This window comes from Eucyclogobius newberryi, unplaced genomic scaffold, assembly GCF_026437365.1.
Source record: "Eucyclogobius newberryi isolate DKJ021-1_F unplaced genomic scaffold, fEucNew1.0.hap1 SCAF_16, whole genome shotgun sequence".
NCBI lineage: Eukaryota > Metazoa > Chordata > Actinopteri > Gobiiformes > Gobiidae > Eucyclogobius > Eucyclogobius newberryi.
In genome coordinates, this window is record NW_027315790.1 from 12,366,784 (window position 1) to 12,394,507 (window position 27,724).

General features: G+C 38.5%; 1 protein-coding gene across 1 annotated transcript; it reads left to right on the forward strand.

Moving 5' to 3' along the window:
- Positions 1 to 27,335, forward strand: col8a2 (collagen, type VIII, alpha 2). The gene is made up of 3 exons (XM_072447604.1): positions 1 to 572; positions 21,510 to 21,707; positions 23,446 to 27,335. Exons 2-3 carry the CDS (start codon positions 21,548 to 21,550, stop codon positions 25,347 to 25,349), a joined length of 2,064 nt encoding a protein of 687 aa, XP_072303705.1. The 5' UTR covers positions 1 to 572; positions 21,510 to 21,547; the 3' UTR covers positions 25,350 to 27,335.
- Positions 27,336 to 27,724: the final 389 nt, after the last annotated feature.

Sequence of the window (27,724 nt, forward strand, 5' to 3'; positions counted from 1 at the left end):
AGACACTTGGTTTTTGGAAGAAGGGGGTGAACCCAGTGAACAATCCTGTCTGTATTTTCCCAAAATAAGCCAGTGGGAGAGATCGCGAAGTAAGTCAAGGAGATTGGAGCAGCGTGCTCAGCCCCTGGTTATAAGTGGTGTGAGTGAAGCCCGACCTGCTCGGACCCTGAGCTCACAGCAGCTCTGCCTCTCTCAATGTTCTGCTCCTTATCCCTCTTTGTCCTGCTGCCTCACTCTCCTCACTTTTCCACTGTTCGAGTGAAAAGGCACACATCGGGAAGGTGCTGTTCAGCTCCAATTTCTTTTATTGACTCTTTTACACTTGCCAGAAAGCACATGGATGGACTTCATTTTTTGTTGGAGATAGAAACATAACATTTAGAAATTTACTATCTTTTTTCCTTAGCTTTTTGTTACTGAGAGCAGCACTGTAAGGGACCATAGAGAGTGTTTGCATTTTGGTTGCATGCCTCTTGAGTTTTTAATGGCATCACACCCCTTGGGAGACCGGTGTGGCTGAAGGAGGGACAGACCTAAAGCTTTGCCCCTGCTCCCATCACTCAGAGGAAAAGGTAAGTCTCATCTGGCAGCATGCATTAACAACTGGAAATACGGCAAAATCAAATGTGTATAATATCTTAGTCATAGGACCTCATTGCTCACAGAATATTATTAACTGGCACATTGGGGTTTACCATGCTTGAAATACTTATTTCCTTTAAGAGAAGTATTCTTATGGGAGAGACATGGCATTATTGGGCTTTTCTTATGCTTTGATATTTTACTGCAGAACAGACCCATAGACTTTTTGAAGTGCTTAATGAAAAAGTTGTATGAAGTGGGACTGGTCTGTGGAGTGTCGGGGTGGTGCAAAGGGAATTCAAAACAGGTTATGACAAAAAAATATTTTTTTCTTTTGTTTTGAGACTCTTATGATAGTATAATAGTTATTATTATTATTATTATTATTATTATTATTATTATATAATAATAATAATAATAATATTCATAATAACAACAATAAATATTTCCAATTTTTCTGTTGTGTCTTTCGATTTCCACTCTCCATCCAGTGGAGGGACTTCTGGCAGGCTCCTGTGCATTCCACTAAAAGAACATCCCCGAGTAGCACAGGGCAGCAAAGCCACAGTCCTGTGGATTTCTAATATGATAAAGAATCAGAGAAGTAGTAATGAAGAACATTCACAATATCAGAGTAAAAATACATTCAGCATATAAAAGGCTTGCCGGAGAGTTTCTTTCTAATCACATGTGAAGGGGGTGTAGAGGGAAGGAGGGAAGAAAGTCTGGAAAAGACTGGAGTAGAGCTCTTAGTCCAAAAAGACTTGGCAGCACTCTGTGTTTTGCTGGCTTATGGTGAGAGAAGCTGACAGACCGGTGTGTGTCTGCACACATGCTTCCTCCTATAGGTCTGCAATATCAAAGACAGTTACACAATCGTACGCCAGAGTGGGAGTAGGTGCTCCAGTGTGAACTCTGCAGCTGCATTTTATGCTTCATCTGGAGAGCTCACACTCCCTGTCCCTGTGTCCTTTCTGCTCTGAGACTAGCAATCTATGAGGATTCGCTCATGCAGAACATTTTGGAAACATGTCATTTAAACTTTGGCTCTGTGGTTTAGACAGCAAAGTATAAAGTATTTCAAGGACCCAGATGCTGACTTTGTGATGATTGTGTTAGCAGAATGATACTTTTTTGAGCTTGAAGATCGTAAAAGAACTGCTCATTTTTATATAGTTTATTTTTGCTGCTGAACCATGTATGCATACATCTGATCTGACATTGAGTAAATGTTCCCTTTCATTTAAAAGATGTTAGGTGTTTATCAACCATGCATGTATCAGCCTCAGTTCTTATCTTCCATGATGGACAAGCATATACAAACAGTGGTCATGCCAAATGCCCTCTAATGCACACAGACATACCTCTGCATGTGCATACTTCACTACAGCTGTTCCCCACTGGTGCCACTTTACAGGCCTGAACATATTGAGCTTGAGGTGAGAACAACACAGTTAACATACAGAAAAAGGGATCTAGGAGCTTGCAGCTTCCCTCTTGCTCTTTCAGAAACCGGTTGTCGTGCTCATTTGTGTTCATAATGGACACAAGGCGGCAGAAAGACAATCCCTGTGTTTTGTATGTGAATGCTCAGCGCATGTACACACACTGTTCTTGTGTGTTTATTGTCAAATTCTGAGGTATTCTGATGCTGCAGGTGTGTGTCTGCGTGTGTGGGAGAACTAGGCAAATACATGTGTGCCTCCACTCCTCTATGTACTGCCATTTGAGCAGGAAATGAAGGAGAATGCCACTCATTCTCCAGGAACAGTAACCGCCACAAATTCCTTCACTTCTCTTTCCTTTGTTTTAAGTGTTTCCCCAGCTCTTGCACATAATAAGTACAGTATGTCAGACACATTTTAACTACAATTTGTAATAACAGGTTTGCATGAGAACCTTAGCATATATGGCCAAACTGTCTACTGCATTTTCTCAGATATATTGACACATTAATATATATAGATATATAGACATTATTAAATGGTTGGTTTGAGGTGGAGTAAATCCAAACATTGTTAGCGCTGCACACTTGAAATGAATCATTCATTAACCAAACAGACACTCAAATCATGGTTACAACTTTTCCATATTTTTTCACAGCTTAAAAGGCAGAGATAAGAATTGAAAGGTCAGACTGATTTAATACAGATCATTTGGGCAGTTTCTTTTGGAAACTAGAACAAATCTGGCAGCATGTGGCATTTTTATCATGTGTCAAAAAAACTATGTTGAATTTGTGATGACAAGAGACACTGCAATATATGTGACTCACATATTTATCTTAAACTACAGAGTCGAACCATTTAGGGATCATACTGACACTCTTACCCTTGTTTCCAATTCAATTTTGGGCTTGGTTTGCTAGGTTGCTGTCCATTGTATAAAATCGACAAAGGTCCAGACCAGTGTTGAATTGGCTGGCTTCTCCGTCTCCCTGGTTACGTCATGTTCTTCACTCTTGTTTGCTCACGACCAGTAGCCCTCCCAGAACATTACACAGCTGATTTATGGGAGAGCCCTTGAGGAGGATGTCAGAAGTATTTCTTTTTACTAAGTGATGGCACTCAGGAGTAGACGGAGCAGCAAATAATTATAACAATAATTTACATCATATGTATCTTGGGAAAAAAGGGATTAAATATTACTTTTTAAAATCCTACCATCATTTGTTTGCCTCTGTCTCTACTTCTGTTGCTTCTTTACCTGTCCCGTGTCTTGCCAAAGGGGGTGGTTCCTCCTGCTGTCTCTCTGCAGACCTCTTGTTATTTCTCCCTAGTGCCCATTGAGTCTGTCAGCAGTGGTTCAGTCTTTCCCCACGGCCAGAATATGTGGGCAAGTGCTCCCATATAACACGATCACATTTGTTCAGGTAGTCTCACATGCCATTTTTAGCTTTGACTTTTTGTTGGCGTCATATGCAGACATTTCCCCCCTCCACAGCTCAACTCCTGGCAGAGCCCTTGTCTGAGATTTCCAGTCGTACAATGTTTGCTCAGTTCTCAGCGGAGGTCATCACCTCAGCAGAAAATGTGCATGATCGTTGCTCCATCTTATCACAAACACACACTCATAAGCTTTCTGCTTTATGAGAGTATTTTATGTCACACATGGGATGGATGGAGCCCGGAGATTGGTTAATATTGGGAAAGAGGTTAAAAACAATTCTACTGAGACCCTTTGAATCAGTCCAGACTTTGTTATTGTTCTGTCGGAGCTTGACTGATATGTATGTAGGTGTTCGTAAAAATAGAGCCCCGAGACAGGAGTATTTTGGTGTTACAGTCCCTTTAGAGACTCTCATATAATATATTTAATTTCACAGAGACAGAAACTGCGGTAAAGGAATTCTTGTTAATGACATATATATTGTACTATGTGAGCTTTGGTAGTCTTCACAGCAGCATGTGATGTATAGTATGGAAGCGTTCCAATAGATTCCAGTAGAAAGATATTGTCAGTGATTGAGAGTAGAGTAGTAAACTATGTAACTGTTTTTAAACTATGTAACTTTTTATACACCGTTTGATAACAGGGAACTAACAAGCGGCTGGACATGTTGAAAATAAGGCTGTAACCCACTTATTTCCAGTCAAATCAACCATTCTGTGATGAACCAGGGTCAGTTTGTACTCTAGACCCATAAATAAACAAAATTACCCTAAAATTACCCCAAAATGAATAGGACTTTTATACTTTCATTCTGCCCAATGTCTGATGATGTCAATCAGAACATCCAGATACCAGCTTTAGTCCATATATTTAACAAAGACAATCTGGGAAGTAAAATTGGATTTTCCTCTGTGCATAGATTGTGACCATGAATAATTAGAGTAACTCAGGCTTCAGAATGTCTCAGCTTCACAAATAATTTAGCCATTTGTTTGTGCTGCAAAGAAGCAGCTACAGTTTGGGCTCATTTTAGTCACACGTTTTGTGAAAAATAGGCCTTAAACAGAAGGGGCTAAGTTTACATTTCATAAAAAACAAAAAAAACAATACAATTTAGGGGAAAATATTTACTATAACCATATGATTTATTATTTGGCTTATCTAAAATATATTGATTTTTTTTTCTATTTCCTATTATAGCCCAGATTTATTGTTAGCAATAAATGAATCCCCACGTAGGAGTAAAACTAAGTTATTTTACTTCCATTTGAGTAATTATTTTGAACACCACTACTTGAAAAACAGATTATGAGAACTGCCTCCATTATGGAATGACCGTTGTTGTATTATGACCATAAATCTTCGGAAGAGCTCGTGTGTAGATTCTGCTGCAGACAGCCTGGATTAATCCGCTATTTTCCTGTGCAGCATTCTCCTTCTCAGACCTTACGTTTATTTGGCCTTGGCTTTGGACTCCTAATCCTTTATAGTTTAAACTCTAAGCCCATTGAGCAACATGTGCCTCATATTGCAATGACCAAAGGCATTAGGTGGTGTACAACACAACCAGTCAAACTCTCTTGTCCTCATTATTCTTGGTAAAAGCAGAAGAAAATTCAGACATTAAAAGTTTTAGACTTGCTGTGGACATAAAATGTGCCCTAAGCAATACAAACATTGGTTCTCATGTGCCTCAATTCAGCATTGGATTAATTATTTTTCTTTGACAACAAATTTGATTTACAACTTGATTATATTGCGTAATTTAGGAAAAATCTATCTGAAGTCACTTGTGGCCCATCATTTACCGTCACATTCAATTAGTCTGTCTTCATTTTACACTTTCTACTGCAGAGGAAAACAAATCCAGTATTTATTTTTTATATTTCAAGATTTATCATCATTAGGATAAAGTATGTGTCCCCTTTTGTAGGATCAGCCAAGTTAACAGAAGTTTCACTACATCAAGGTTGCTGTTATTGGCCGACTGATATGCTACTTAATTATATAGAGAGTTCTGAACCAATTACCTCTGCGTTTCATGTGTTTGGCAGACGGATATCGATTCTGTCTCCAGTTCCCTGCATTTTCCTCTTTGCACTGCCAGCAAGAAAACCATGTTGTGTTGCCTCATGACTAATTTGAACCAGAGGATTTCCTAACAGTGGGCCCCAGCTTGCTCTACAAGTTGTATGATAATCAACTCCTCACAAATCTAATAAATTATCGAATTATTTGAATTATAAGATATTTATTATTTATCTTCTTGGATCCAATCGTGGGGTCTCCATTTTCTCTGCAAATGCAACACCAATGTATCATCGGCTGCCTGAGTTATGTGATATTTATGTGAGTTATAGTGATATTATCTATACAAACTTTGTTCTCTTCTAGAGCCGATCATCAAGACAGCAGGCGGAAGCTGCGATTCTCTCTGCCCTTTGCCCGAATCACACAGAAACAAACGGGAATATCCAGTAAAACTCTGGAACTCTCTGGATTATGAATTAAAAACATAAACTAATGTCTATGTCTTTAAGAAACAGTTTAAAGCAACCACAATAATCAAATCTTATGAATTAGATAATACAAAAAAAGACTAGACCATTGAAGTGTGGCATGTTGTAAATGCAAAACAGTGTATGTAATGTTAAAGCAGTTGTTTAAACAAAATGTGTCCAGAATCATCTTGTTTTTTGTTGTATGACATTTCAAAAGGGGCAGATATTTACAAGATTGTTTCCTTCTCTCTGCTCTTTTTTGATTGTGATGAAAACGTATGTTAACGTAAATAACACACAATTGAAATAAAGGATAACAATGATATTTGTAGTTGAGGTGTAGAAAAATGGCAGTTTTATGTTTTAACCAGCAGCAAGGATTGAGGAGGCTCGTTGGACCATGCCGAGTCTTTGATCTGAGCAAAGATTTTCTGGTGAGTGTCAATGGAAACATCCAGAGATTGTTTTTTGCCAAAGGATTTCACTCATATGATCATACAATCCTGCCCAATCCAGGCAGTTTAAAGCTGGCAACTAACTTAACAGTTCTTAGTATTCCTGATCTCTTATGGACTGAGTTGCGAGAACTTAAATATGGAGGATGACAAATGTGTTAGGGTTGCAAAACTGAATCAAAAATGCTATTTGAGTTGGAGCAAATACAGCATCAAATCTTAAAGGCTGTTATTATTTATACCAAGAACAAAATATCCTCGCGTCTTCATACTTATAGTTCAGCCCATCACGAGCATCTTCATAGGTACTTGTATTAGTGTGGAGTTCATATTTCACTCTTCACTCAAATGTTAATGTTGATTAGCTGATTAATTAGCACTCTGAACAGAATTCAACTTTTTAAACATATTGCAAATCTAATCTCAAGCTTGTCAGGAAAAATTGCAATTACATTTGATTCTAAAATAGTTCTACAGCCCTAAATTATAGTATGTATTGTGAGTCAAATTGACATTGTTTAGGTATTATTACTGACACGATACATATACATACAACAATACAACAATACAATACATACAATACATATCCCAAGCATTTCAATAAGAATAGGTCTTATAAAAATGTCTGATTATGCTTTTATTATGCTACAAAAGACATTCACGCCCACACTGGCCACAGCTTTGGTCTTAATGCCCTCAGCACAGCAGGATGTAGCGTGTAAAACTTTGTCCGTCACAATATATTGCAAAATTAATTGAAAGTACAGCCTGACTATGACCCTTTTACTGTGACATGTGACGGGGACACATGATTCTTCTTAAATTTCTCTGTCTGAGATGCGGAAACAAGAAGGAAAATGAGGATGAGCATTTGTACAATGTCCGCCAAACCATTACAGTGGAAGAATTCTGAATCCCGGACATGCTAATTCTAACCTCATGTGAAAAATCAAAACAAAATTATGTGAATGAATGGTTTGAGATTTAATCAGTTTTCCTTCCCAAGAAAAGATCAAATACATTTCAGTTTGCCTTTTCATGTAAAAAGGTCAGTTAGCGCTTTCAGGTATTATAACAAGCGTGAAAGGTTTTTGAACTGGGCACAACATGAGAGAATGAAAGAATCTATAACATCTAATGACACATTGTTGTAGTGATTATGAATAAACCACTTTTAAATAAAGACTCACCTTGTAAAGTCGTTAACATTAGCTTGAACCTTGGCTTGAACAGGTAAAAGATCGATCGTTTTCCATCTGAGGCAAAACGTTGAATTATCCAGTCTGTTTTCTTCACTAACATTTGATCCAAGTCAGTGTTTCCGCCAGGTTTACTGGTTTGGCAGTGGGGGTGCGTGCACATGGTCGACCATGTGCTCACGTGCGCTGTAGGGGAACATATAGGATTATAGGGTTTGAATTGTTAATAATTTTATTATGTTATTTAATGCATTTAAAGTTATTAAATGTTCCATAAAAAGCTTTATAAACATGTGTTGGGGGTCTGGGCATTTGTACTTGTGTATTACAAATATAGATAAAATAGATAAAAGGCAAATGAAACGTGGCAGTTAACTGGGCAAACTGTGTTCACTCGGTTAAGCATTTATTGAAAGTTATTCGGTCAACATACTTGGTGTTAATATCAGAGGTATCGGAGTGTTTCCCCAGGTATCGTATCATCCAATACTGACAATTTCGTCCTGAAAAAAAAGAATCCTATTGGACTATCCATAACTTAAGTCAAATGTAAATGACTGCTCTTTGAGTTCTTCTTTTATAGTAAATATACTTTGATGTTGACCAGGTTCTGGTTGTTTTTTCCTTTTGAAGAATTTGTGAATGACAATCCATATAGTTGTATTTAACATTTCAAAAGTAGTTTTTTAAGGCATCTTTTATTACATTTAACACCATATATATCCCTCTCTATGAATGATTTTTTCTTTGGCCCAGGCCATGCCAAAGCATAAGCCCAGTTTCATAATGAGGATACAGTATTCACCAGAAGCCCGTCTGGGCGCCGCCATACAACGTTATCCTTCTTCCGGTTGTATTATGTAACACAGGGTTGCCGACCTCAAGACAAAATAAGTTTTACACAGAGTAAAAAGCCGTTTTCAGGCCGCCCAGGGAATCGGTGCATTTTACACAACTCAAACTACTTTATAGCATATTTTTGCAGCGAGACTTTTCCCTTGTTCCTGCTTGACCAGAAGTGCCATTATAATGGAAGTGCTGATCTGTGGCAAAAAGAGGCAAAAGTGTCCGCAGCGGAATAAGGTGAATAGGGCTTGACATAATCTTGGACTGGAGATCGTTTTGTTATAGAGTGAATAAATAATGAATAGAATATCCCAAACACAACAAAACCATCCATCAATACCAAAGTGGAAATGTTTGCTGTGGATCTAACATACACCTACTCCCCTCCATCAAAACTCTTTGGGGTTTGTTGAGGGAAGGGTTTCAGATTGTGGTAACAACATAGACAAATTCTGGATTAAAAAATGTAGGCATTTTGGTAAGAACATCTGGAAACTATAGGACTTTTGTCCAGCAGTATGACAACTGTTGCTTTTTATATGTAACAGGATGTATTGTATGGATGTTCTTTCAGTTCAATAATCAGTGTGCTCTTAAAGTGTCTTAATTCCTCTTAATTGACTCATTAGGTTGGTAAGCACAGTTATTAAAAACTCTGCAGGGCATGGTATTTTCTTCTGCTACTTTCCCTATATCCGTATTGGCACGCCACAGCGGGCATCTGGTATGTGTCTGTGACGACTTTCACTGCATTTTTGTGCAACAAATGAAAAGTGAACCAGTTAAACACTAGCACAAAGTGTCTATTGTAAGTGGAAGCATGTGCAGATTTATAACATATGAACATGTCATTGTTGATAACTGCTGAGTAAACTGTGGTCAAAGCAAAATGTGCTACAACTAGTCATCCATTAGAAAACGTTCTTCTCAAAAAGTTGCCAAAGTGCCTTTGGAACCATAAACCTTCCATTTTGAGTCTACGCTAGACACTCTTTATACCTGAAACGTTAAGAAAGGAAGGCAGAAAATTGGAAAAGTGAGGAGAAAAATGCAGAAATGAGCGTGACCATTGTTGGAGATGTGGTGAACATCAAGAAAGAGGGGTTTTAACAGAGGAGGGGGGGCGGGTCTTTGTGGGTAAGAGAAATTTGGCATGTCCTATGGAAACATGTCCGGAGCCAGTGCACTCATTCTACTGTAAACACATACACACATCTCGCCTATTGTACAGACAAAGCACAGACATAGGTGGCCGTCATTCAAACTGCATTTTAAGAGCTATTTAAAGTAATTCCAATAAAAAACACAATCCCTATAATATGCTGTCCAAGGGTAGACAGGGGAGAGAGAGTTTTGTTATGGGTACGTAAGAGGTATTAAGAAAGGGGTAAAAACACTGTCTGGATTTTGATTTTTCTCTCATTTACCTTTCTAAACATCTGGAAAAGTGCTTTAATAATAATTAAAATGCATTATTCTTATATAGCGCTTTTCCAGATGGTCAGTCACTTTCCAATTTTGTGCATGATTTATTCATTTCATACTGGGTGGTGGTAAGCTACTACTGTAGTCACATCTGCCCTGGGAAAAACTGATGGATGTAAGGCTGCCAATCTGGACCTCGGTCCGTTCAACCAGCACCAGGCTCTTGCTCACACCACATTCATAGGCAAGGTTGGTGATGTAGACAGAACTATGGTTTCCACTAGAGCCAATGCTGCCCCACCTAGTGTTCCCCATCCAGGTACTGATCAGGCCCAGTGCTGCTAAGCATCTAAGATCAGACGAGATTGGGCATTGATACGTTGGTATGGCCACATTTATTCTCATAAAAAGCGATAGGTGCATATTTTTGCTGGCTTTTATATATTAACATCGCTTTGATCATTCTCCATTGCATCTCTGATATTTCCCACAGGTAAAGTTATGAGAGGTGCCCACTTTCTGACCCCAAGTTGGCAGTGTGTAGCTGGGAATATTTCAGCCCTTTGCAGCCGTTTCACTCCAAGTTTGGAGTATTTATTTACCTTGGTGTGTGAGCTACAACTGATCCTATTGTGTTCTGGACATCTACCCACCAGCAGAGACCACCACACATTTACAGACAATGTGACGGTCCAGTGTATCAATATCAAGGTTTATTTATTTATAAGCCTTCTACCTGCATCACCACTTCAAATCTTCATCCAAACTCAACAACTGCATTACATTCCGTGGAGTGTTTTTTTTGGCATCATTTCTATTTGCTCTTTTCTCAGCTAAGGGGCTGTGAAACACAGTCTAAACACAGTCACTCATACCACAAAATCCTGGCATGAGCTTCCTGTGCTCAGCAAGGGCACATGTCGAGCGCACTAATAACCACTGTTTCTAGACTAATGGGAATTTATAGACTTAGTAAACATATCTGTAATAAATCTTAGGGCCGTTCTGTTCATTTTCTTCTCCTCCTTCCGGTGGAATGACAGTAAAGTGCACTCATTGTGTTCAATAAGAGAACAGGGCACTATTGAGAAAATATTTGAGTCTTTAAATGTATTGGCTGAGGCATGAGAAAGGACTGAAAGATTATCAACAGAGGTGTAGAGATAAACTAATTACTACAGACATTTTTTATTCTTAATTGGCTCTTTTTGCATTCTGAGATTGTATTGTATTGACATTTTAATATTGATAATTCAATATATTGTCCACATCTATGAGAAAGTGTTCATTATTGGTACTAAAATTGCTTAAAAGCTGTGAGTCTCACAGATGTCCAACATGCATAAGTGTTTTACCAGTCCCTAGTCCAAAGTAAACCCATCACATATCTGTCAAATTAAGTTAACCATATTGTTCCATCACTACATCTACAATTAGATTTACTGAGTCATGATATATTGGTATTTTTCTTACTTTCCCATGAAAGTGAAAGTCGAGTTATATGAAGCCTGCAGTTTTTGGTATTATAGGTGTCCTTGCATAATTACGTGTGAAATTGGACATTGTTTCTATTACTTGCCTCAAACACCAAAGGACAGAACATGTCTTAAGCTTTTGATTTGCAATTCTTTCACATTTTGGAATTGTGCTGAAAAAACATACACAAATGAGTGCTCCGGTGTCTCCAAACCTATGCAAACACACTGGCTTCCAAACTCCACAGTGCCGTGCTAAAGAGACATGTCAGACAGGCTTGGAGTTAAGGCTTTCTCCGCAGAGGATGAGTGAAGCAGAGGTTTGTGGGCAATTTACATATGCACGAATACAAGGTCACTTTGGGGTCAGTGGTAAGCTGCCAGTGGACCGTTCCAAAGTCTGTAAGCCAATCACATCTCATGTCATGCATTTTACTTCTGTTGAAAGGGCATTTAGATTTATTCCTGATTCCTACATTCATTCATCTGTAAAGCTAATTCATTCTGTACCCTGCTTCCTATACTTTTCTGTACCATGTTATTTTTTAAGTAAAAAACAATGGCATAATTCTCCCATCTGGTTGTAGTTTGTATCCCGTGCCAGTTTGAATAGGAGTGATACACAGACCTCCGAAGGGCTTAAAACAACACCAGCTCACACTCGAGGAGACTAGTTGCATATTTCCAGCTACTGTAGCAACAATAATAAACACACATGTTTTCTAGTTTCTCCTTTTTACTTACTCAGCCCAAGTATGAAAATGAAAAGGATAAACAGTTTGGAAAGGCTCAGTCTCTATATTTGTCTTGAAAATACATTATAATGGCCTATTGTATAAAATGCTGCAGGAGAGTGACATGAAGGTAACCCATGGCAAGTGCAGTGGAGGAATGTCCCAGGCCTCTTCAATGGAGTTAGTCTCTCTGCACCTGTGGAACTAATAGTGAGCTAGTGAATTCAGATTTGCTATGAAAATATTTGGAGGAATGAGAGAAGGAAAGAAGGGGGCGTGGATGGGCCAGCAGGTTCATACCTAAAGACAGGCGTGTAGTTTGGCTACAGCTTAGGATTTCCATTAAGCAGCAGGTTTGAGAAACAAGATAATTGGTCTAGCAGAGGCTTCAGGCTGGAGTCCCTCTTCCCCTTGTGCTGTTTCTCAGAGATGGTTCTGTTTGCTGCATACTCAATTATATTAAAGGGAGTCTATACCAGCAGTGCTCTTGCAAACTGCACTTTCATGGAGATCACGGTTTAAACGGATTGTTATTGGAGTGTTTAAATGTATTTTTGTGAAACATTATTTGGGCTTTTAAAAATAATTCACATGGTACACAACCAAGAATGTTCTAGTGTGAGCCACATTCCTTAAAATACAACGCAATTTTATACAAGAATGCGTTCTCCTGGATTCTTAGGATCCAAAATTAACATTCCCCTAAGGTACGCAACTAAACTAAGGCTGACAAGCATCCATGATTAAGTCAGTGAATATTGTTTTTTTATACATAACACACTATGGTTGGTGTGCTATTATTACATGGAAAGTACGTACATGGAGACTCAAAGTTTACATTCATTTAACAAGAGTTGATGCTACTGGCTCCTCACTGACAGACATTTATCATGCATTACATGTTTAGTCAAGTAGTAAGATGATACGTGGTGTTTTGACAAGCCTAGTCCTTCAAAATAATTCAAGAGTTATGAGTACAAAACCTACCAATACAAATATTCTGGTTCTAATATTTTTGTTTGTGCCTCGGTAATATCTGCTAACACATTTCCTCATAGTTGCATGTTTAAAAGCCTGGAAGAAAGCTGAATATTGTGACATCACCTGGCTGCATGTAGCTTCAATGGGCTGTTAAAGCTGCAGAGGTTTGGTTTATGGACCTGAAGCAATTTAGAAAAAGGTCACTGCCTCCCTTACCACCCAGAGTTTTATGGTTTTAAGGAGTCAGAAGTTACTTGGGGACAATCTTTGACACTTCCATGCTTTGTAGTTGAGCCTGTCACCTCATGTTATAGATGAATTAACCATGTCATTCTTGGAGTAATAACATTTAAAACGGTAACACCTTTTCATCATTTTTCTCCATTTTGTCAATTGTGCACAAGACAAACCAAGACAATCGGGCCATCACCTCAGCATTCAAGCAGTCTGTGTTTATTTAGTAACTCTAAAGTGGTCTATAAGGAGCAGCCCATGTTTCCCTTTGGATTTTTCAATGGTTATGCTCAGCCCGTCTCCATCCTCCCCTTTGGCCCTGCGCTGTCCAAGGATGTGTCTCATTTTCATGTCTGTGGTGTAAGTTTTATTCCAGTCTGACTCTCACAGTCCTCCCACCAATCCTCCCATCCCTGCAGCTGCCAAGCTTAGACAAAGACGCTGCTTCAGCCCTGCTTTGGTCCTGTGATTATCCAAGCAAGGGCCCATCTACAAACTAAGTGCAATATCAAAATAGATCATTATAAATATGAGTTATAATATTAGAATATTGACTATAGATAAAAAACAAAGACATATAAAAGCAGCAAAAGTGTTATTTCTGCACTTGTGTTTTTTGTAGAACACTTAAACTAAACCAAGGTTTTTACTTACATGTTTTAGCATGTTTAGCACAATGGACTTAAAAGTATAATCTGATATCACCTTGAGCAGATGCCATTGTCAACGTCTCCAAGAAAAACTGTGCGGCATCTATGCTCTGCTGCTGTTTTGATTATTACTAAGCTTTATTTATACAGGGAGGGCCCTTGAGAGGAAGGCCTCATTTCCAAGGACGCCCTGTTAACAACATAAAACGAGATAAACAAACAAACAAACAAACAAACAAACAAACAAAACAAAACAAACAAAAATCCCCCCCCCCCCCGAATTCTGTGTTGATGCTTTTTGACTGTAGTTTAAAAATGTCCTGAGATCTCAATTGATAAATACTTGATCTGGTGCTGAGCAAACTTGATGAATAAATAATGTTGTTTTGTAAGGAGAAACTTCAATCAATTTCCTTGCGTTGGTCTGCTCCGTTTAGTTGTTGGCAAGATAACAGTTAATCAGGTTGTAACAGTCATATCAAGCCACAAGTGGTCAGTAAAGGTCCAAATTATTAGCTTGTTTAAATGAGCATTATTTATATATGAGATGCATCAACAATCTTTTTTGGTGAGGGCAAAGTCCCAGAAAAAAAAGTTGCTTGATTTTGATTACACCTTTTACCAGTTGAAGTTGATTCAGCAGCTCAAACTATGTTGAACACACTTTTGTATGGATAACGTCAAACATTTGCTGTGGTCCAAACACATTTTCATTCACAAATATACAACACAAATTGTACTTTCTTTGGAAAACATCAGACTTATTCACAGCCCATTAACTGCACAGTTTCCATGATAATTTGTGTTTACAACAGTAACACATGTGTAATTAACACTATTTTCTTTAACTAGCCCCATGAAGACAAAAGAATGGCCCAAACCTTATTTGTGTGTTATTATGGGAAGTAGTTGACTATAATTTCCCTATTGCCCATCTATTTAATTTTGAGTTATTTGTGACATAAGTAGTGAATGGCCCACCTTGTTAAACCTGAATTTATGTGTGGCCGATCTTCAGTTTGTCTTGTATCTTAAAAACAGACTAACTATTGCTGACGGCGAGTTGGCCCAGCAAACGCACATTCATCTCATTAAATAAATGTGCTCTACCATTTGTTTTGTTTTCATCTCCCAACATAGTGTGATAATTGAAACAAATTGTGATACTCTTGGCAATCCCTCTTCTGTCTGACATTTGAAAATATGTCTGGAAGCAAAATGGAAACACAAGCATAGTCAATTAGGCTTAGTTTAAATGAGGTAAAGCTTAGATAATAACTACTACTTTTAAACTGGCGTACACAAGGGCATAAAGCTCTTGTCATTTCAAATATCTTCCTTAAAGGGGGTGCGTGCATGTGTGTGCACGCGTGCATGTGTGTGTGCGTGTATGTGAATGGGTGTTCACATTCGTTTGGAATTTGTTTACATTTTGGATCTTTTTAAACTGCATATTTCAAAAAATCACAGGCGGATTCATGTGTACACACATTTGACTTCTGCTGCTCTCTTGTGGATCAGTCTTCTCACTGACCATGTACCGTCTAAAGCCCATGTCCCGTTGCTGACTGTGTATTTGCAAAGTTCCTGCAAAGCATTTTCCTGCATCATTATTCACCAGTCTTGAACTTTGAAAATTATATTATATCATAAATGAAGACAATTTAATATTCCAAACAAACGTGTATTTGACTCCTTCTAATAGTGTGTCGTAATGTTCTGCGTGGGTCGTCTTTTTTCCTCAGTGCCACACACTTAGCTCAGAGCTGGATCCTTGAAGGTGTGAGTGCGTGCCTTGAACTACTTGGGTCCTCTTACACACAGCACACTCTGAGCCACAAGCCCATAAAGAGGTGCATTGATCCAAAAGGGGTGGGGAAGGCTTCAGACAGTTCTGTGCTGGTGGTCTGGTTCATTTATGTGTGCGCAAGTGTTTTGTGTTTTAGGACTGGAGCCTCACCCAACCACAGTTTGACTGATTAACACTGGTGCTGCTCTCTAGCCATCCAACATCTCAAACTATGGCCCAAATAGGCTACTTGTTGGTTTTAAGTATTATCAGAAACTAACATTCGCCCGAAGTGCATAAAGCTAACAACTGTGTTCAAGCGTTTCCCTCTAAACACTGATATACTGTGGGCTCATATTATACACACATTAGGATCTATAATAAAACTATAGATCCTTTTAGGGAATTTTGTTGTTGTTGTTGGTTTTATTGATATTGTTTGATGTCAGATGAAACGTTTAAATGTCTGGCAGTTCATGCTAATCTGTGTGTAGATTTTGGCTATATTGGTGGCAATTGCTTTACTTAAAAAATGCTTTACGTCTACGACTTAAAGCACTCACATGTTTTCACATGTAGTAAAGGTGACCATCTATCAAGTAGACCTTTGTATGTTCTAATGTTTGATTCCATACAAAAAGTAGCTGTAAATAGTGACTTGCAAGACTTTCATTCTTGACCATTATATGCTTTTTGGTCATCTGCCTTGTTGAAGCCCATTCAGATGGAGCCCAGTCAGTCTCTAGTCCAGTAGCCTGGAGCATAGAGGCATTTCATCTGCTTCAGGGGGATTTGACCAAGATTTCCTGCCCCTTATTAAATTATAATCTCTTTTCTCCTTCTGCTTCCCCTTCTTTTTGTTCAGGCCTGAAAAGTATCAGCTTCCTTTTCTGTTTTGCTGCCAGCCATGGTGCGTCTTGTTGTGCACACTGGAGTGGTGCTGGCTGGGCTGGAGCTTGTGCGATGATTTGCGGGTTATGGATCTGAAGTGAGTCAACAGTGAGATCAAACGCTTGAGCATAGTATGTTTACTGTGCTGCCTTTTATTCCTCATCTACTCCTCAGCTTTCTGACTTTAGTAATAGCTGTGCATGCCCATCACAGTTCTATTTGGAATTGTCAGTTTCCATTCCAAGGAAAGCTCCAAAACAAACATTTGATGTTGTTCTTCCAACACTAACTGCAACAACCCCAAAAGAACTAAAAAGGAATAGGAATAGCCTTCTCTGTGGTCGTATTACAGCATCAAAACAGTTGACATGAGCGATCAATAAAAAAATCTAAGACAGCTGGGTGACATGGAGAAAAAAACTTAGTTTATTAAGATTCCCATTAGCTCCTGCAAACCAGTTGCTATAATGATTGATAGCAATTTCATTTGATTGACTATTCTTATTAAAACCAAATATGTCTTTCACTAATGCGGTGTGTGAATATAGAACAAACCCCCCCAAAAAAACAGATTCATGCTTTCCATGCCAGCTCCTTTTAAGACAATGTATTCCTCTCAACAACACACCCTGCCACATGATTGGCTGCAGACCTGTCACAATTTGATTTACAAGGATTTGATGCACTGCACCCAAACTGGGTCATCACAAGAGGGTTTGACGTTTATCTTTTTTGAGTAAAGATTATCCTTTCCGATGAGAAGGATTTTGGTTGAATCATCTTATTTTCACCCAACTAACACCAATACTCAATATAATATTTAATAACACAGTATAGAAAGGGTTAGGGTTAGTGTGTAAAATGCTTGTATTTATTTATATAATACTACAATATTATGTTCATGTTACAATGAACTCTCTTCTGTGGGAATTCCACTTTGCACATACAGTTTACTCACAATTTACCCAGTTATGCCATGATGACATAGTTTATAGTGCTGACTTTAAGACCATCAAGTTTCTCCATGTAACTTTTAGCGATACTTTCAGATTGCGTTTCAGACTCTGGCGGAAAACAATGGAATATTTGATGGTGTGCGATTACCCAGGGTTATTTTTGCACTCTAGAACATTCCTCACTTTGAGAGCTGCGTGCCCACGTGAGCTCTTCTCCTCATCAACACAACTCAGGAAATCTAAAACAGGTCCCCCCAGCAGCAATGAAGGATGGGTCAAATGCAGGAGACACATTTCCCTACTGGGGCATTAAAGTGTACCTGAACTTTGACTTTAAGTTATCCTCCTGCAAAGGACACAAATCATTTATTGATCTTCTTCCTTGAGGTAGATACTTCTGAGTCATTACAAATACAAAACCAACCGTTCTCCTTTATCCCAAAAGTATTTCTGAACAAACACCATGGCATAGATGATCTCTCTATTGGTGTAATTTAATGTGTGTGTGTATGAAGGTTATTTTGTGTCTTTATTACCAAAGCTTTTATTTTACACTGAATGTATGTAATTTAACTTTTTGCATTTGAATTATGTGAACTGTTTTTTTTAAACATCCAATCAAGTAAAAATATTGATTGAATATGATGTAAAAAACAAACAACAAAACAAAAAAATCTGTGTACAAAAATACAATGTGTTAAAACTCTTTGGGAAATATTACAATGCGGTAATATTCAGTTTGTACTGTGTTTTAGTGTATGCAAATACAATGTCTTATAATTCAATGTATAAAAATACAACTTTTTTAATATTGAGTTTGTTAAAATAGAGTGTTTAAATTTCAGTGTTTGAAAATACAATGTTTAGATATTAACTTTTAGAAATAGAATTACAGTTGCTATTTTTTTTTAATTCAGTGCAAAACAATTCAGTGTAAAAATGTTCAGTGTCTCGAAATCTCCAAAATATACATACATTTTTAACATAATTTTAAGATAACGGCTGCAGCAGAATTACCTCCAGGCTGATGCTTTTCGAGGCTGAAGTATAATGGAGAGAATCGCTTGCTGTTCTGTGCAAATTCAATATTAAAGCATTATATGATTTCCTACTCATTCAATTCATATTCAATGAATATTTTTACTTGATGTTTAAAATCTTACCTTACAGTACTTTATTTGAATTGGACTTCTGACCAATTGGTGCTGCAGGAGTTTGAGTCAGTGACATCTGCAGGGATTACTACATAACCTATAATATACATGTACACGGTGGGCCTGCCTTTTATTATGACAAAGTACTAGACTTTGAGGCCTCAAGAAGACGTGTGGAAACGTGTGGGCCTGTCCATATCATAATTAAGAACTTTTTATTTTGTGTACAGTACACCACAGAGTGGCTCGGGTCTTTTCTACCTGTCCCAAATATCATTGCTACATGTTCAGTTAGTCCTCTGTTCATTATTGACCAACCAGATTTTTTTGAGTAATTTCACTTTTTTTTTATTTATTTTGAGCCTTTTGCCAATTTTGATGACGAGTCATACATTTTGTCCGTGCTTAGTGATCCGCTAGATGGAAAACCAAATCTATTGGACCACACTGGCAGACAGTTTCAGCGTGACATTTGTCTCTATTATCACTGGCTTAATATCAGAATCATAAAAGTTTTATTGCCATTGCTAACGAACAGAATTCACAAACATGGGAACTTGCTTCGGTGATTCAGTGCAACATAAAACGATGAACAATGATAAACAACCTATATAATCAAAAAGAAGAACAATATGCCTAATTACAATACATTTGACAGATATACAATACTTGGATGTTATAGTCTACATAGTCTGTCTCACGCCAAACTGATCTGTGTCTCACTCTGAATTGAGTTCTTCACATGAATCAATCTGGGAAGGCTCTCACCAAAAGCCGTCGGGATGTTAAAAAAATACTTCACACTGATTGGTCAAAGCGATACAACAGCGGAAAAGAAGCAGAAAAATCTAAAGGGGGTTAAGGGGTTCAGAAAAGCACAGTCCTCTTTCTCATCCAGAAATGTCCAAAGACCGGCCGTTGGCGCCGCCATGTTTGTTTAGGTTCGGGTTGTTTTGACTTCCGCCCAAGCCACAATGCTGCTCTGTGATTGGTTCCAGTCCCGCCTGCGAGCTCTAACTACCATGTGATTGGCCTGTTTGCCACTGGTGCGAACTGCAAACGAATCAGCGAGAGCCTAACAAGAGTGATTTTCAAGAGTTTGTGAAAGAAAACAAGGCAAACTAATGTGGCAAAGACAAACATTTACGAGAAACTGTTAAAGATTGAAAATAATTATTTTTAATGTAATCTTGTGTCAGATTTGTGTGTGCATGTAAACACAGACTAAAATCATATCTAATTGGGTTACTGGTAAATGTTGTTTACTATGTGTAAAACAGGGAAAACTGGCTAATTGAAAAGGGTGACATTTATTTACAGGTGGTAGGCAACATTTGGGCCTTCATCAGGGAGGCTGATGCACGGTACACGGTATATTAGAAAACCCATATTATGAACCTACCTAATTCCACTCAAATCATGCGCTAGTTTCACCGGGCTTAAACTAGGTTGTAAGGGTGTTATTAGTGCTAATGTTTTAGTGTCCAATTGATCCTATTTGTAGCCTGGGCCACTGTGTGTACAGTATGTACTTGTATAGGGATCGCATGTCCAGTAGAGATTTGGCACATGGGTGTTCTGTGTGCGTGAGTTTGTAGTTTAGCTCTCACAGTGGCTCATGGACGCCAGCCGGAGAGGATTGCATGAGATTTTTAAACAATGTCTGCAGAGCTTTTCAGGGAAAATATTTGATAAACAGATTGTGGAAGTCTGTGAAATGCCTGGCCTGGTCTGATCTCCATTAAACCACAGCTGCTGTTTGGAAGTGTGTTTCCTCAGCTTCTGCACACAGTGTGACCCTGAACCAAGTGGGCATCCAGAGATGACTTAGATTACACAGTTTTCAAAGCAGTGCACCCCTGTAGCAGACTAGCCTCACTAACAGCCACTCCCAGCTTCCTCTGGACTCATTTTCATCACTGTCCTTGAAGAAATACTGTGATAATATTTCATACAATTTAGACAGACATTACACATAACACATTATCAAAAGTATGTTTGTTCTCAATGTGTACTATTTATTGTGATTGTACTTCTTTTTATATCGTTTTAATCATTTTATGTATTTGAAATGAACTTGTATTTTGGCGTCACTGTCAGTTGACCAGTAATTGCCAATAGCAGGAAAGTGGCCCTCTAAAAGTCTGTAAAGTGTATTTATCATATGTAACTGTGAATGTGTTTGCCGCTACACCCCCGTGATGCTTTGAAATATTTAATTGGCATTGAAACAATTAATCAATTAATCACAACTAATCGATTGTTAAAATAATCATCAGCTAGTTTAGTAATCAATTAATTGTAATCTGGACCATACACAGAGTCCAAAGCATGCCATGTGCTGGAAGAAGATGTTTTATGTTTCAGACAGACTAGAAATCAAAATGACACCAAACTGGTGTGGCCGTAAGTAATGCACATGCAGAAAAAAACAAAACAAATATATATATAGTTCACAGGCTCTAAACAGTCAATCATCTAATGTACAATATTGTGTTTTTGTGGAATGTGATCTACAGTTGTATTTATGTGAAAGAGAAAAAAGGGGTACGCGTTTATAGTGTTATTTGCAGCCCTACTTTGAAACATGTATTTTGATTTGATTACTAATGAATTGAATGACCTGCTAACATTACAGCTTAGCTTACTTTTTATTTATAGGTATTAAATGTATTATTCAAATGTCCTTTAGGTAATCTGCTTTATGTAATTTAAGCAGACGTTTCTTCTCTTGTCTGTTTCCAGTTGTGCAAGACTTTTGAAAGGCTGCCAGGCTGGTGAAAATGCTGTTTATGCATCTCTGTGTGCTTCTGATGCTGTGGGGCTGTGCTCATGCAGGGGGCTATCCACCTATACCCCACATGAAGTACATGCAGCCCATGCAGCCCATGGTGAAAGGACCTATAGGACCTCCATTTCGAGAGGGAAAGGGACATTATGTTGGTGAGTATGTTTAAGAATTTTAATATGATTACTTTATGTTTGGCTCATGGTGAAAACCAAAGCATATTCTTTATTTTAGAGGTTTTCAATCAAATGTAACTGTAATGTGTCTAAAGGCACAATAACTGAAAGCAATGCATTTACTCCCCTCTGCTGGTTATTTCACGTTAGTGCAATATATGACCTCGCCTATAATCTTTGACCAATAATGTTTTTGAAAGTTTAGATGTATAATGAATGTCAAGCATTCAAGGAAGGGTTCTGTTTAATGAACATTTATGTAGATATGTTCATTATTGTATTTAATTACTGTAGTGTTTAAAACGCTTTGAAGTAATTGAACTAAACATGTATCTATCAACATGTATCAGCCATACATGTAATTCATACATGTAGAAATGTAATCAACTTAAAAATGACACATGCAGCATGTGTCTAGCACTCATCTCACTAATAATACATAAATAAATAAATACATCTTCAAAGTATGTCTTTTATGTTATATTGTAAAAAAAAAAGACCTCTACCTCTACACAGGGACAATTAAGTTTACCTTAACCTTAAATGTTACATGCACAATACAGATGATGCTTCATAATGGATTATGAGATCACTTTTTTGCCCTCTAGCTACTAGGCAGTTTTGTGTCTTGTGTTTTGTGTTACTTTTCCTCTCTCTCTAACTTCCCTAACTTTCTGTCTGTGTGATGTTAAATTGGTGCATATTGTATTCTACCAGTAGAATGTTGTTGCTTGGTGTTGACCCAGAACTTCCTCCTTGAGAGATAGAATACCTGACAACATAAAACAAAATCAACTACCGGTACTAATTTATCTATTATTTCATAAAGATTGAAATTGTATGCTATTTACAATTTATTTTATGATAGTCTTCTTTAGTACTACCTCCCATTGTTCACCCTTTGATCCAGCAGTCATCTTCTTACAATGGATACAATAAAACACTATAACTAACTGTTTTTCTCTTCCTATGATATGACTGTACCAACACAAATAACTTCATATTGAACTGAATATATGAAGCTCAACATTTCAGCCCACTTTATAGCCCCAAGGTTCCAGAAGTACATTTCTTGTTCATTTTTCCACAGACTTTTTTTTAAAATTGAAATATATACTTATGTACCTAATTTGTTTCTGTACCTAATCTGTGTTGCAACATTGGAATTTCCCCATTGTGGGACAAATAAAGGTTATCTTATCTTATATCAAGAGCTGAAATGCACAATGGGTTAACCAGCTCTGTGGTTAATACTGTGAATGCTTTCAGTCCAAACACATTTAAATAAACATTTTTAAAGGCAACTGTATTTTTTCTTTTTTCAGGAATGCCTTTTTGAAGATTCAAATTCATACACATTTGATCACTGGATCAACACTCAAGCCCATGTTAGCCTTGCTAATTATCAATAATCAATTATCAAACCTCAGAGCAAATCCAATGAAACTTACCCTACAAGTGAAGCATTCATCAAATGTCTAAATGCTTATTCAATTCAGAGTTTAATTGACATCTCTGAATTTACTCTTTAATTTATGTTTTTTGATCAGCACAGTGAGTTCCATATGTATCATAATAAAGAAGTAAAATGGTAAAATTTGTTTTTGTTTTTGCCAATTATGCGTAGCCTGTTTTTGGACTGGGGGGAACATTATCTCTCTATAAATTTAAAACACTGACATAACACTAATAATGATGGTACTGTTTTTCCCCCCAGATATGCCACCCATGATAGAAGTCAAGGGGGAGCCAGGCCCTCAAGGAAAACCTGGACCAAGAGGTCCACCTGGACCTCCAGGATTGACAGGAAAGCCTGGGCTTGGGAAACCTGGAGTCAATGGACCTCCAGGTCCTCCAGGCCCTCCTGGGTTTCCAGGGATTGGAAAGCCTGGACTACCTGGACTTCCTGGAAAACTTGGACCAAAGGGGTTTGCAGGGGAAAGGGGTGAAGTTGGTCCCCGTGGTGAACCAGGTCCTCGAGGTCAACCAGGACAACCTGGTCTACCTGGTCCTGCCGGCCTTTCACTGAATGGTAAACCTGGACTTCCAGGTACCAGAGGCCTCCCTGGAGCAAGAGGAGAACCAGGACTCAAAGGCACTTCTGGCCTACCAGGTGACCGTGGACTTAAAGGTGAAGATGGAATTGGAAAACCAGGACCCTCAGGAATAAGAGGTCCCCCAGGACTTAAAGGCAACATTGGACCCCCTGGGCTCACAGGTATTGGAAAACCTGGGCCAAAGGGTTTACCTGGATCACCGGGTACTAAAGGTGATCAAGGACTGCATGGAGAGCCAGGAGAACCAGGAGAGGGTGGGGCTCCAGGTCCTCAGGGTCTACCCGGGCCAGGGGGGTTGGGAAAACCTGGAATAGATGGTTTACCAGGGCTGCCAGGTCCTGTTGGGCCAAAAGGTGAGCCAGGTCTTAGAGGACTTCCTGGATTCCCGGGGACTCCTGGCTTTGGAAAACCAGGTCTAAGTGGGCAGAAAGGAGACAAGGGTCATAATGGATTGCCTGGTCTCCAAGGTGACAAAGGTGAGCCAGGAATGATTGGACCATCTGGAGAACCTGGCCTTGATGGACAACCAGGACCACCAGGGCTACAAGGTCCAATGGGACTTCCTGGAAAACACGGCTTACCAGGTCAAAAGGGCGAACTTGGTCCTCAGGGTCCCCCTGGACTACCTGGCCTTCGAGGTGAACAAGGAAACAGCGGGCTCCCAGGAAAGCCTGGCATTCCTGGGGAGAAAGGTCATCCTGGTTTCAGTGGCCCAATAGGAAAACCAGGACCTAAAGGTGAACCAGGACATATTGGTTTAATGGGAAATCCAGGTCCAGCTGGTATGCCAGGACCTAAAGGGGAAGCCGGATTTACAGGCACACCAGGGCCTAGAGGCCAGTCAGGAATACCTGGTCTTCAAGGCCCCATGGGTCCCATGGGGCCACAGGGTATACCTGGACCCAAGGGGGAACCTGGACTTCCAGGACCTGAAGGAATTGGTAAAGTTGGTGAAAAGGGACCTATTGGTCCACAGGGTCCTCCGGGAAAACCAGGTCCCGCGGGCCTGAATGGTACCCCAGGGCTTCCGGGACCACCAGGGCCTCCTGGTCCTGCAGGAAATGGACAAACGGTTGTTGCGGGTCCCACGGGTTCACAGTTAGAAGGAGGTGAAGTACCGGGAGACAGGAAAGGACCTGCATACAGCCAGGTGCCACTGTCAGCCTCTGTGGCACCAGCCTTCACAGCCATTCTGACCACTCCATTCCCTCCTTCTGGAATGCCAATCAAGTTTGACAGAACTCTTTACAATGGGCAAAATGCCTACGGCACGTCTACTGGCATGTTCACTGCACCTCTCTCGGGCATCTACTACTTTGCTTACCACGTGCATGTAAAGGGAACGAGTTTGTGGGTGGCTTTATATAAAAACAATGTACCAGCTACCTACACCTATGACGAATACAAGAAAGGCTACATGGACCAGGCATCTGGTAGTGCAGTACTGGAGCTGAAGGAGGGTGATCAAGTGTGGGTCCAGATGCCCTCTGATCAGGCTAATGGCCTCTACTCTACAGAATACATACACTCGTCCTTCTCTGGGTTTCTGCTTTGTCCCACATAACCCAATCTGATTTTTTCAGTATTTTATGTATGTCACCTCAGAACAACTTACATATTACAACCGTAGCAATATCCATTATAGCAACACCATTGTTATTACACAATTCTTTATATTTGCAAACTGCAGCAATGACATTTAAAATCAATTGAAAGCAATTTGAGCCCATATTTATGTGAGTTTCACCAGTGTTTGGTTAATAGCCCATCTACTGACAAAGCAGGAGGTAAGAATCTGGTGTGCTGTGTCCTGAAAATAGTGTAGAGGGCTGGAGTTAAGTGCAAATAAGCAGAAAAACAGAGTTCCATTCTGAGTTTCGGCAATAGTGTTCTTAAGTGTGTTGTATTGTGTTTTTAATTTCTTGTGATATTTTTAAATAATTATATTGTGTTGATGTAATATGAGATGATGTTGTCATTGATGTTTGTTTGTTTTGAGACTTTTTTATAACTTTGTAAGGTGCTAGTAACAGACATTCCCATGTGACTGCGCATCTTGCCCACATGCTCTGACACCACAAGAACAACACCATCAGGACTTAAAGGCTACAGTCAGTCCTATTGTGCTCTTCAAGAAGCTGATTATTTTTTTTATCTGGCTCATATTATTTCTGTACAGTACAGAAAAAAATATTTAGTTCATTATGAAAAAAATTATAATTTAAACTTTACTGTAGTTTAAGTTTAGGTATGAAATCCCCAAAGAATGCTTAGTAACGCAAATTAATACCTAATATATAATAAGAACATTTTGCCATTTATGTAACTTTATGTGTATTGCGGAATATTTAAGATGTTCGGAACAGGATTATTGTTTAACCTATAGTGGGACATCTGTTTAAACATGAACTATAGTTAGTCCGAGGAATTATCTGTGTTTACTTTTAATAGGTAAAGGATTTAGGTCTGCAGGAAGCTACTTCTTATTTGTGAAGTGTTGTACTGGATCAGATTGGTTATTTCAAATTAAATGTTATCTTGAATGAATTTCCCTCCTCCAAAAAAACCTAAAAACTAAAAACAAACAAACAACCTATGGTGTACATGTATTTTCTTGTGACTAAAACACATGTCTCCTAGCGACAACAAGAAAATGTCTATAGTTGAGATTTTCACAATGATTATACCATTGAAACAAACTGTAACACTGTATACACAGTATTAAAAAAACACATTTACAAAAGGATCCTTGCGGTCAGAATGAATGTATTCAGTCTAATCTGGAGTACCACAATACTGTCGCATACTATGCATTCTGTAAATAAGAAAAAGCTGTGTAAAATCAAATCAGTTTTCACATTTCTACTAAATCTATATAACCATTTGTCTTAATCAGCACAGACTGTTGAAACATAATTACGTTAAATGCTGTATGTTGCCATTTTGACGACTTACATTTTGAACATAAGATGGCTGATATACTCCTTTTTTATGTTTTCATCATTCAGACAATGTCACTTGTTTGTAGAATTTACCCACAGTGGACAATTTTGACAAGTGCTAGTTTTATTATTTGTTTAACCATAACTTAAAGTATAAAAGTAGCCTACATAAATCAGAAAAGCTTACTTTGGGTTTAAGGGATATGTGTTTGTTTGTTTGTTTGTTTGTTTGATTGAAATAAAAACAAACAGTTATTCCCATTTGCACATGAAACTGAAGATGTATTTATGAAAATGATCATTTAACAGGGATGTCATGTGACCACCAAGGTTTGGAACACATTCATTTTTCATATAGCAATGATACATAAAAAGCATTACAGCTTGTACTTAGCACTAAAGCATTGTTTGTGAAGGATCATTTCTGAAGTTTTGCTTGGTGTACTGTCAGCTGCCATGTATCAGCATATGTGTTATTGGCTATTGCACTCCAAGCAATAGAGTTTGGGTTTAAAATGCACTCTTTGATTAGACATTTGTCTGCATTTACAAAATCTGCAGTACTTGATTGTATTAGTATCATATCAATAAATGACATCCCTCATGTTCTTTTGAGACTTTCATTTAGGCCTATACCATGTAACATGCATGTTAAATTATAGTGTAGGGCAAGCCTATACAATGTAAGGCCTGCGGGCCATATCAGGCCCTCCAAATTATCTGATCCATCCCTAAGACCTCTATGGAAGAGAAAAAATATAATTTATCTTGTTTAGTCCTTGTTGAATCTTCTTTAGACCTGGTTTAGCGCTGGTATACTCCTAGTCCTTAACTCTATGATAGTCTTGGTTCAGACACAGTTGGTACTAGTTCTAGTTTAATTCTGCTACAGCGGATTCACTGGATAGCAGTTTTGCACAGCAATGTTACAGCCTTTTGTATTTATTTTTTTTGAACAAAAAAAATTAACAGTGTTTTTATAGTAGCAATTTAGCAT

What these genes read in the sequence shown, in the direction of transcription:
- col8a2 (XM_072447604.1), top strand. Translation starts at nt 21,548, where the DNA reads ATGCTGTTTATGCATCTCTGTGTGCTTCTGATGCTGTGGGGCTGTGCT. An exon ending in GGGAAAGGGACATTATGTTG is followed by an intron (nt 21,708 to 23,445) that starts GTGAGTATGTTT and finishes TTTTCCCCCCAG; the next exon opens with ATATGCCACCCATGATAGAA.